Here is a 10490-nt window from a genome sequence, read left to right as displayed (position 1 = left end):
GAAGAAGAAGAAGAAGAAGAAGAAGAAGAAGAAGAAGAAGAAGAAGAAGAAGAAGAAGAAGAAGAAGAAGAAGAGAAAAGAAAAGAAAAAAGTCATCAGGCACAGCATGACCAGGGCGCGTGCGCAGCTTGGGGGGCACGCGCTACCCACCCCAGTACAGCCCGAAATGAAGCAGCTAGGCTGTGAACTCCGGTCACAGCAGAGAAACTAAGGTGCCGGCACCCACAGCCTGAGGACAGTATGAGGGGCTGGCTTTGCTTCCCTCGGCGAAGGACGGTGCTGAAAGGCTGTGTGTATTTTTCTAAGTTTATCTTGGTTTTGTCCCTCTCCCCCATCCTTTATCCTTGGGTTTTTGTTTTGACTCTGTTTTCTTCAGGGATACTGGGGATTGAATCTGAAGAGTGGTGAGCTACATCGCCAGCCCATTATTTATTTTATTGATCAATTGATTTAAAGCAGGACACTGTGGCACAAACCTGGCATCCTGGCACTCAGAGGCTGAGGCAGGAGGATCCCTGTGACTTCGAGACCAGCCTGGGCTACAAAGTGAACTCAAAGCCAGCCTGCACTACAAAGCAAGACCCTGTCTCAAATAAATAAATGAATAAATAAACAAACAAATAAATAAATAAAAACTGCGCCGGCTGGCCTCATGCTTGTGCCCCTCCTGAGTCGCGGGGTCATGTGTGTGCCACCTGTTTCCTCTCTTTTGCTTTGTTCCTGGGGTTCCTGGGATGGAAGCCCCAGCCTCCCGGCCCCCTGCGTGCTGAGTCAGTGATGTCAAGGTGTCTTGTCGCGGGTGGCAGGGTCTCCCGGCGAGGTCCGGCCCTACTGCTGTACAAACACAACTCGGCCCAGCCCCGGACAGCCCATCCCATCTCCAGTGGTGCGGTCACCGTGACCAGGCCTCGCAGAGCCGGCGGCTCGGGCCACGACCAAGGCCACGGATCCTGGCCTCCCTCCTCCCCAAAGGCGCTGCGTCCCAGGCAGGGCCATGGGTGGGCAGCGGCGGCCACGTGGGTGGAATTCAAATCTGTGTCGACCCCACCAACCTACTGGTGGGCAGTGGGCAGAACAAAACCGAGGCTCCGCGCCAGCGAGATACTCAGTGAAATAAGGGCTTGCCTGGCAAGCACAAGGTCCAGAGTTCCATCCCTGGTACCACGAAAACGAACCAAAACAAAACAAAACCGAGGCTCCTCTGCCCCCTGGTGGACACTGGTGGCCGCGCTGGCCTGCGGGAGTCACCTCCTCAGCCCAAAGCAGTCTAGAGCCCTGGAATTCTCCAGTGGAAGTGGCCATGAAGAGCAGAACCTTGGGTTAGACAACAGCTCCCAACATAGAGCACAAGCAACAGAAGGGGAGAAAAGGTAAATCTGATTTCGAAAAAGTCACACTTTTTGCCGTGTGGGTGAGCACAAGCCTGTAATCCCAGCACTCAGGAGGCTGAGGCTAAGGATAGTGAGACTTGGTCTCAAAACGAAAAGAAAAACAAACGAACATTAAATGTTTTACCTGCTAGAACTCCATCAAGCCAGGCGTGGTGCTGCAAGCCTGTCATTCCCCTCAGTATGGAAGGCTGTGGCCGGGCCAGTGGATCACAAGTTCCAGCCCAGCCTGGACAACTGAGTGATTTAATGAGACCCTGTCTCAAAAAAAAAAAAAATTGTTTTACAGGGCTGGGGAATGGAGCTCTGTGGAAAGGCCCTGGGTTCAATCCCCAGGCCTGGCGGAGGAAAGGCAAAGGATTTCAATGGACACATCTTCCAGGAAGATTCAGTAAGTAGCCAGTAAGCACCTGGAAAGTAACTAACCAGAAGTTAAAATACAGAGGGGCTAGCGCTCAGTGTTCCAGCATTTGCCCAGCCCTCGTCGGGCCCGGGTTCCACCGCTAGCACTATGAAGGAAAAGGAATCTTCACGTTGGTCGCTACAGAGAAACACAAGCCCAGCCCCGCAGGCCCAATTTCTACACCACGGGATGATTACCTGAAAAAGAAGAAAAATACAAAAATGTGGGAGGGGGCCAGCCAAATGGCTCAGTGGATTAAAATGCCTTCAGGCAGGTTCAGGGGCTGGGGTCCGATCCCTGGGCCTTCTGTGCCAGCCATGCCCCCATGGCAATTGAGACTGGGCGTGGTGGCATGCGCCTGTAATCCCAGCTCTCGGGAGGTTGTAAACAGGCAGGTCACCACGAGTCCCATCTACTAGTGAGACCCTGAACACCCTGTGGACCCTTCCCTAAAATACAAAAAAAAAAAATGTTGGAGGGCTGGCCAGATATCCACCAGATTAAAGTCCTGTTTAGGCAGCCGTGCCGACCCCACCCCAGGGCGAGCTGAGACAGTGATTGAGACTGGGCGTGGTGGCTTGTGTATGTAATCCCAGTGCTTGGGAGGCTGAAAACAGTAGATCACTACAAGAACAATCCATGTAGGGAGACCCTGCAGACCCTATACTAACTACATAAAAATAAATAAATACATTTTTTTTTAATGCTGGCAAATGCGTGGAGTAGAGGGAACCACCCCCCACTGCCGGTGAGATTGAGAAATTCCCACGAGCAGGAGCACCAGCGCAGGACGCTGCAGTCAGGGTTTGCAAAGGCAACAACACGGATACGTCATTTATAGGATTATCTTATAGCAGCCACCCCGAGAGTCATATACAAAGAGTGAAAGAAATCTGTCCACACCCTGACGACCAAAGAATCCAGCTGAGGGCCTGGGTCCCACAGCCATGTCCTGCACGAGGCTTCACGGCCGAGAGCGCCTACCCCCGCCTCTCACAAGTCCAGCTGGAGGCCGAGTGCCATGACAAGGTCTCACGCAGCCCGCTTCACAGAGCTGTCCCGGGAAGGCCCCAAGGCCAGTGGGGGGAGCGAGGAAGTCTGTGCCAGCGGGACGCAGGCTGTGCCCCAGGCTCGGGTCTGCACAGGAACCAGGAAGCGACACTCAAGGTGAGAACCAGACTCTCCTGAAAAGCACCAGAGCCATGCTCAGTGACAGCACGCAGCTCCTCAGCTCCTCTCATATGCGATCTGCTACACAGCATGTTCCTGACCAATGAACAAGTTCCATTCCAGAAGGACGCAGGAAGGTCGGAAGTCCAACCCAGTGAGCCTTACACACCTGTGCCGCAAATACACAATGAACATTCTCTGCACTCCTGGCTGTCCCCTCCACAGTGCTGCAGCTTTTCCTTTTGCTTCCAGTCTCCGGTTGAACACCATGATGCCCCGAGCACAGCACAGCATGACCGTGACAGCATCTGGCAGACTCGGGAGCTATTTCTGGGATTTGTTCCCATCTGCGAATGTTCACAGTGCCAGGTCGGTGCGTATCTGTGAGAGCTCACAACCTGCACAGGACGTACTGTCATTCAGCACTGAAAACAGCCATTCGCAAGCATGGGTCGACCCAAACAAGGTCAGCAGAGCAATCCCAAGTGCTTTCATGGACTTAAAAGGAGTTGGCAGAGAGTTCCACGCTTTCAGGATTTCACTTTCAGAGCTGCCCGTGGCCCCATCCTTTGTCATCCCTTCACACACCACCTTTTCTATCTTCTCAAGTGTTGCACGCAGGTCACAGAATTTATTTTTCCAGATAGAGCTTTCTTGAAATTCCAACAGCTCCATTTCTAGATTTCCATCATCTAACCAGCGTAAGCAGGACAGATCAAGTTCTTCCAACCTGGCTTTATCTGGAGAAGTAAGAAAACACAGGATGGTCTCCATCTTACAGAATGGTAAAAATCTGTTACCAAAAGTTTCCTTCGCAGCAGCTACCACACTTGAAAACTCCTTGCAGACTCCCTGATGGCTGGAAGGACTGTCAGCAAACGCTGTAGAATTTTCTAAATGCATTTTTAGATTTGGAAAATATTTCAGCTGCCCACTTTCAAGGTCTCTTTCAAAACCCTGCAGTTTTCCTGCAAATGTTTTGATATCACAAAACATCCTTTCTGCTGTCTTCCCTACGCCCTGAAGTTTTCTGTTCAGTACACTGAAGTGTACTGTAAAATCTGTGAAAAACATGAGGTTATTAAGCCAAGCTGTATCCGTGAGCTGTGGATAGTCCTGCCGGTTTTCATTCATAAACAGCCTAATTTCATCCAAGCAGGCGACAAATCTCTCCAGGACTCGTCCTCAGCTCAGCCACCGGATACTGTTGTGCATACGCAAGCCATTATACTGTGCCCGAACCTCAGCCAGCAGTGCTTGAAACTGTCCAAAATAATGAGCACGAGCCCCAATGTAATTCACCATTTTTGTGACATCATTGAGGACAGCATCTAACTTCTGGCTGCTTCCCCTGGCACAAAGGGCTTCTTGATGTATAATACAGTGAAAGGGGATGAGGGGGTGTTTTGCTTCTTTAGCAAAGAATTGTATGAAACCAGAGGTTGCCCCCACCACATACGGGGCACCATCACTCGAAACTGAAACTACTTTTTCTGGTCTTATGTCTTGTGACACAAAAGCCTCCATCACAGCATGGTAGACATCTATGCCCTGTGTCCTTCCAGGCAGAGACACCAGCTTCACCAGCTCTTCCCTCATGGCGTCACCAACAGCATAACGCAAAATTACGGCCAGCCTCACACGATTATTTACATTTGGGCTTCCATCCAAGCACATGGAGTAACAGGCTGCCTTTTGATTTTATTTTTATTTTTTTAAAGTAAAGCTTTATTTTTATTTTTTTACATTTATTTATTTGTGTGTGTGTGTGTGTGTGTGTGTGTGTGTGGCCAGCTCAGCCCACCAGGGGGTGGGGCTGGCTGGCATGTGGTGCTGGGGGATCGAACTGCGGTCCCTGTGCTTTGCCAAGCTTGTTCCAAGTAGGTGCTTTAGACCACTGAGCCATCTCACCAGCCCCACAGGCTGCCTTTTGTAAGTCAGTGGTGAGCTGCTGGCTAGCACCACCTGCCGCGTGCCGGGCTCGATCTCTAACAGAATTTCTGCTCAGGGGCAACTCTGAGATGCGCTGCATAATTTTATCCTTGTTTGGGAAATCATGGAAGAGGGAATCACTCCCAGACAGCATAGCCGTTTTGATGAACTCTCCATCAGACAAAGGCTTTCCCTGCTTCGCGATGCACAGTGAAATCTGAACGCTGGCAGCTGTGAGGTACTGGGAATGGTGTTTCCTCAGTTTCCCTTCAAGAAACTCTCTCCTTTCAGTTTCACCAAGTTTGGCCACACTTTTATGGTTGGTGTCAAAGTGCCGCCTGACATTTGATGTGCAACACACAACACTTGCGTTACACAGGGTACATAGCGCTTTCCCATTGTGCTCGATCACTCCAAATAACGCTGTCCAGGCCTCCTGGAATGATCTTCCACTATCCGCTTTCAGTTTTGCTTTTTTTGGTGTAGTCATTTTGGAAGGTTCAAGACTTGGAGTGTACAAAAAACACAATTTTTTTTTTTTTTAAGTGAAGCACCCAGTATAAATTAGCCTTACACCAAAAATGGCTAACGCTGAAGGCCTGGGTATTCCCCGAATCGACAAGCTAGGGCAGTGAGTCTCTGCAGGCGTTCCTTTTGAACGTGCAGACCACCAGCGCATGGGGGCGATGTTCCACCGACGGCCAGCTTTTGGCCTGCCATCTGAAAGCACTTCCTACCTCGCAGGGCCTTCTAACATCACAACCAGTGCAAGCAAATATGTATCTTTCCTTTTGGTTTCATTAATTCTTCCCAAACAACCAAATATGACACTTCAGATTCAAATAGGCGAGGGGGTCGGTACAACATTGAAAGAATCTCAGGCTTTATTAGAACATCTTCGACATTAAATTTCAATTTTTCGTAGGAAAAGTCAAAGATAAAATCTTGAATTAATAAAGATAAATATATTAAAACTCACAGCCGATCCAAACAAATATATCTATATAAATCCTTAGCAGCGCACTGATTGCCCAAGATACCGCTCTACAGAGTCGCAGTTCCTGACGTCATCGCCTGGCGCAGCTATACGCACCCGAGCATGCGCATTTCCCCTACGTGCGCAGTTAGTTGCTCTACCACTGGAGTGTTACTGGGGAGACTTGGCTCGCGTGCATTTAGATCGGGCTCCGTGTGCCTGCTGCTGCACGTGTGCCATAGATTTGTCACGGCTTAGGTACATGGCTTGAGACCTTCCTGACACATCAGGAAACAGTAACACAACCACCGACATCAGAGTGCCTACAACTTCCAGGGTACCACGCGCACCGATGCTCCCTTAAGACCTCGGAGAAAAAGGCAGAGCTAACTGCACTGCCTCCTGGGAAATGTAGTCTCGCCTCTGATGGGGGGGTTGCTGCGAATCTGTAGGCGGACTCGGAGCCAATGAACGGGCCACCTCTTGGAGTGCAAGACGAGAAATCCAATAAGACCGCGACTTTGGGAGGGTGGGACTTCCGGCACTGAATCGTGGTGAGCGGCTGCGCTAATTGAAAGACTTCCTTTTTGTGGGTGGCGGCAGGCGAGCTGGGAGCGCTATGAAGGCCTCGGGCACAGTAAGGCGTTTGCGGCGGGGCTGGGAGCCGGGCGGCACGGCGCGGCGGGAACCCCATCGAGAGCGCGGGGAGGTGGTGCGGGCCGGGTCGGTGCGGCGCGGCCCCGGGGCACCCGTGACGCGCGCCGCCGCCTTTGCGTGCCCGCAACATGGCGGCCGCCGCGTGGGACTGGACGTGGCCCGGCCGGCCGGGAACGAGCGCGGCCCCAGAGAGGCTGCTCTGTTAGCTGGGGAGCGGACCCGAGGCGCCTTCGCAGGGCTGCGCCGCGCACCCGCGGGCCGTTGAGCCTCATTTTCTTGCAAAGCGTGGGGGGGGGACACGTCCCGTCAGAGGAACTGGAAGAAAATGACGGGTCTCCCGCGGATTCCGGGAGCGCAGGGCAAAGGCAGACGGGGAGGGGCGGGGAAGGGAGGCGAGGCGTTCTGTGAGGAGTCTCCCCCAGGCGAGGGAGCGAACGGAGGTCGCCGGCTCGGGCTCTGGAGGAAAGCCCTCGGTCGTTATTTCTGCCTGGTACCAACGCAGCCAGGGCCGCCACTGAGGCGACCTGTCAGCTGTATCGTGCGCTGGGGCTCGACTCGACCTTCACACCTCGGCAGGGTTTTTAATTTATTTTTTTAAGGGGGGGGGGCTCGTTACGATGCTACCTCGCTGGCCCTTTTTTATTGCAAGGTAGGGTCACAATAAGTTTGCCAAGCTGGGCTTGCACTTGTGCCAATTCTTGGACCTCACCCTGTCAGGGTGCCCAGGTTACACGCCCCCTCATGACCAGCCCCGGTCCCGTTTTGTTCGTTTCCTGAGACAGGGTCTTGATACCTAGTTCAGACTGTCCTGACCTTGAATTCACTGTGTATCCCACGCTGGTCTTCAGCGTGGGAGCATTACAGGCTTGCGCCTGCCACATCCCCTCCTCCCGCTCTTATCTGGAGAAAGGGTCCTGTCAGATGGCCTGGGCTGGGTTCCAACTGGCCAGCCCCTGCATTGGTTTGTCAGTCTGCCAAGATCGCAGGTGTGCCACCAGACCCACCACCTTCACACCAAAGCTGGGGGCAGCAGGGCTGGGACACACAGCTCTGGAAAGACCTGTGCTCCTGTCCCGGTTCTGTCTAGAGTGGGCTGTGAAAACCCTAGCTATCACTGTCTCTCGGGCCAGAGAAGATGGTGGCTCTGTTGTGAGCCAGAGCGACACAGTGCAGAAGGAGGAAACTGTTGCTCTGTGTTCCCACCTGGGACAGAGTGGGAGCCTTCCTGACTCGGGCTCTTTCTTAGCTTATTAGCTTAGCAAGGGTCAACCCTCCCGTGTCCCTCTCTGTGTGGTGTGTAGGGTCTGGAGTCACCCAGGCCCTGGCTGATGGACCTGCTCTGCCCTTTCCTTTCAGCTCCGGGAATACAAGGTGGTTGGGCGCTGCCTGCCCACCCCAAAGTGCCACACGCCGCCTCTGTACCGCATGCGGATTTTTGCACCCAATCACGTCGTCGCCAAGTCCCGTTTCTGGTACTTCGTGTCCCAGCTGAAGAAGATGAAGAAATCTTCAGGAGAGATCGTCTACTGTGGGCAGGTGGGGGCTGCAATAGACTCAAGCGTTCCTGTTCCCGTGGGTCCACTGGCTGGGGGTGAAGGCCGTGCCTGTCACCTGGGTGGGTAGGAGCATGGAGAGAGAGGAGAGCCCAGCTTGGCGCACTGTACCCCTACCTAGTGTGCTCCCCGAGGAGGTTAATAGATACATGACTGGGCGGCCAGAGCAGGAGAGCCTGGCCTGCTCAGAGGGGTCAGGGGCTGCTGCCAATCATGTTCCCACCTGCCATCCTCCATTGACCCAGGTGTTTGAGAAGTCTCCGCTGCGGGTGAAGAATTTTGGCATCTGGCTGCGCTATGACTCCCGCAGTGGCACCCACAACATGTACCGGGAGTACCGGGATCTGACCACAGCAGGCGCCGTCACCCAGTGCTGTAAGTAGGGAGTGGTCAGGGACCAGGTTGAGGGTTCTGCAAGCCCCCGAGCTGAACTCCTTCCCTCTTGCACCTCAACCCAAGAATCGCAGCTTGCTGTAGTGGCGGTTTAAACAGGGGTGCACACAGCAAGTGAATCTCGTCGCCTTTGGAGGGCTGTGGCAGTGCCCATCAAAGTGAATTTGGAGGTTCTACACCCCTTGTGGCCAATGCCCACAATCTCCAATTTGGGGCCCTGTCAAGGCTGCCTGCCTGAGCATTGTGTCCCCTGTTCCCCCATAGACCGGGACATGGGTGCCCGGCACCGAGCCCGCGCCCACTCCATCCAGATCATGAAGGTGGAGGAGATCGCAGCCAGCAAGTGCCGCCGGCCCGCTGTCAAGCAGTTCCACGTGAGTGCCAGTGACGCAGGGCCAGGGAGGAGTGGGGGCGGCCACGCCTGGGTGGGCTCTGGAGCAGCCGGCCCGCACCCTCACCCCTGTCCTCCCACAGGACTCCAAGATCAAGTTCCCACTGCCCCACCGGGTTCTGCGTCGCCAGCACAAGCCCCGCTTCACCACCAAGAGGCCCAACACCTTCTTCTAGAGGCAGTGCCAATAAACCTGGCGCCGCTCTGCACTGGCCTGGCACTGTTTTCTTTCCACTTGCAGAGCACGGCAGGGGGCCCAGAGGCCCTGCACTGCCCTCTCCTGCAGGCCCGGCTCGGCACATGAGCGGTCCTGCTGCCGGCCTGGACCCCAGCTGTTCTGCTGCTGCTGCCCTAATCCGCGTAAGGAGCTTAGGGCCTGTCCTTCACCCTCCAGCGCCGTCTCCAGGAAACCTGAGAATTCCAGGCACAAGCTAATCCCACCCTTCCCTGCTGGGCTCCACGAGCCTCCCGAGGGGCTGCCTGAGGGGCAACAGCCGAGCTTGGGGAGGGACTGCGGAGCCGCACCAGGCCAGGCACAGGTTCCTCGTAATGTCCTGGAGAGCTGTGGGTTGGAAGGAGGCTGCAGAGGTGACCTTGGTGTCCACAGCAGTAGTGTGGCTGCCCCAGCTCCAGCAAGGGGGGAGGAGGGGAGTAACAGGGCAGCGTTGGTCCTGGGGAGGCCTGGGGACAGCCCTGCCTGGACAGTGGCACCCCTGTACCTCCCCAGCAGAGGGGACGTTGCCAGGCACCAAGGAGTTCAGATGCCCACCAGCCCAGCGCTGCGCAGACCTGGAAGCGTGCCATCCCGGGCATGGGAGCTCATCCCCAGAGGCCCCCCCAGCCGCGCCTTCCCTTCAGCCCCAGGCGGCACTGGCCGCCACTTCCAGAAGTGCGCTTGCTTGCCACGTGGGTAGAATGTTTGAATTCCATGACAGTGCCAAAAGGGTGCGTTGTTTGGGTGGGGGATTACAGGGAGTTGAACTCCGAAAGGGCCTTGTGCTTGCCACGCATGCACTGTCCTGCTGGAGCTGCCTCCATGGTCCACCACAGAAAGATTTGCTTTCCCAGTGTCACCAGTTTGCGGACTTGTGCACAGACATCTAGCTGTCCTACATAGAGCACACCTCCTATTAGTGATAGCTCCATAGTTTGATGCCTTCCAGGAAAAAACACATTTCCCAGCCACCCTTCCAGGGTGTCCATGTGACACTAGCAGCAGTGGTAGGTGCCATTTGTAGAGAAATTACTGGACCCATCCGGTTAGTGGGTGCAATGGCCGTCTTGAACCATGAGGAAATAATACTGATATACCAAAAGGAGTTTGGGTACCTGTCCCTGTGACGTGCTCCTTCCCCTCCTTGGCACTCTAACCTTCCATTAGACGTGCATGTGTGATCCAGAGCTAGGATCTGTCTGCTGTTATCTACTGTCTGTCACCCTGAGTGGGTGTGGTGCCATGTGACTCAGGCCTGATAGCTGTGCTGTGGCAAGTCCCTGCCCACTTTGGTGTGAAGCCCAAGTAGGTGGGAGGTGGAGCTACACTCAGGAGGGCTCTGGGGCCCCTCTGGAGGGCACCATCTGAGGACTGCGGAGGCCAGGTGGGCCAGCGGTACGGCCTGGGCCTGTT

General features: G+C 54.5%; 1 protein-coding gene and 1 non-coding gene across 2 annotated transcripts; both read left to right on the top strand.

Annotated features, from left to right (window-relative positions):
* Positions 1-6417: 6417 nt before the first annotated feature.
* Positions 6418-9077, top strand: Rpl18a (ribosomal protein L18a). Its single transcript, XM_023707216.1, has 5 exons — positions 6418-6506; positions 7883-8062; positions 8325-8454; positions 8737-8846; positions 8947-9077. Exons 1-5 carry the CDS (start codon positions 6489-6491, stop codon positions 9037-9039), a joined length of 531 nt encoding a protein of 176 aa, XP_023562984.1. The 5' UTR covers positions 6418-6488; the 3' UTR covers positions 9040-9077.
* On the top strand, positions 8521-8653 carry LOC111814249. The gene has a single exon (XR_002819287.1). It is a non-coding gene; the product is annotated as a small nucleolar RNA SNORA68 (small nucleolar RNA).
* Positions 9078-10490: the final 1413 nt, after the last annotated feature.

Source organism: Octodon degus, unplaced genomic scaffold (genome assembly GCF_000260255.1).
Source record: "Octodon degus isolate 3935 unplaced genomic scaffold, OctDeg1.0 scaffold00282, whole genome shotgun sequence".
Classification (NCBI taxonomy): Eukaryota; Metazoa; Chordata; class Mammalia; order Rodentia; family Octodontidae; genus Octodon; species Octodon degus.
The sequence above is the reverse complement of the archived record's forward strand: the minus strand, read 5'-3'. Positions and strand labels throughout refer to the sequence as shown.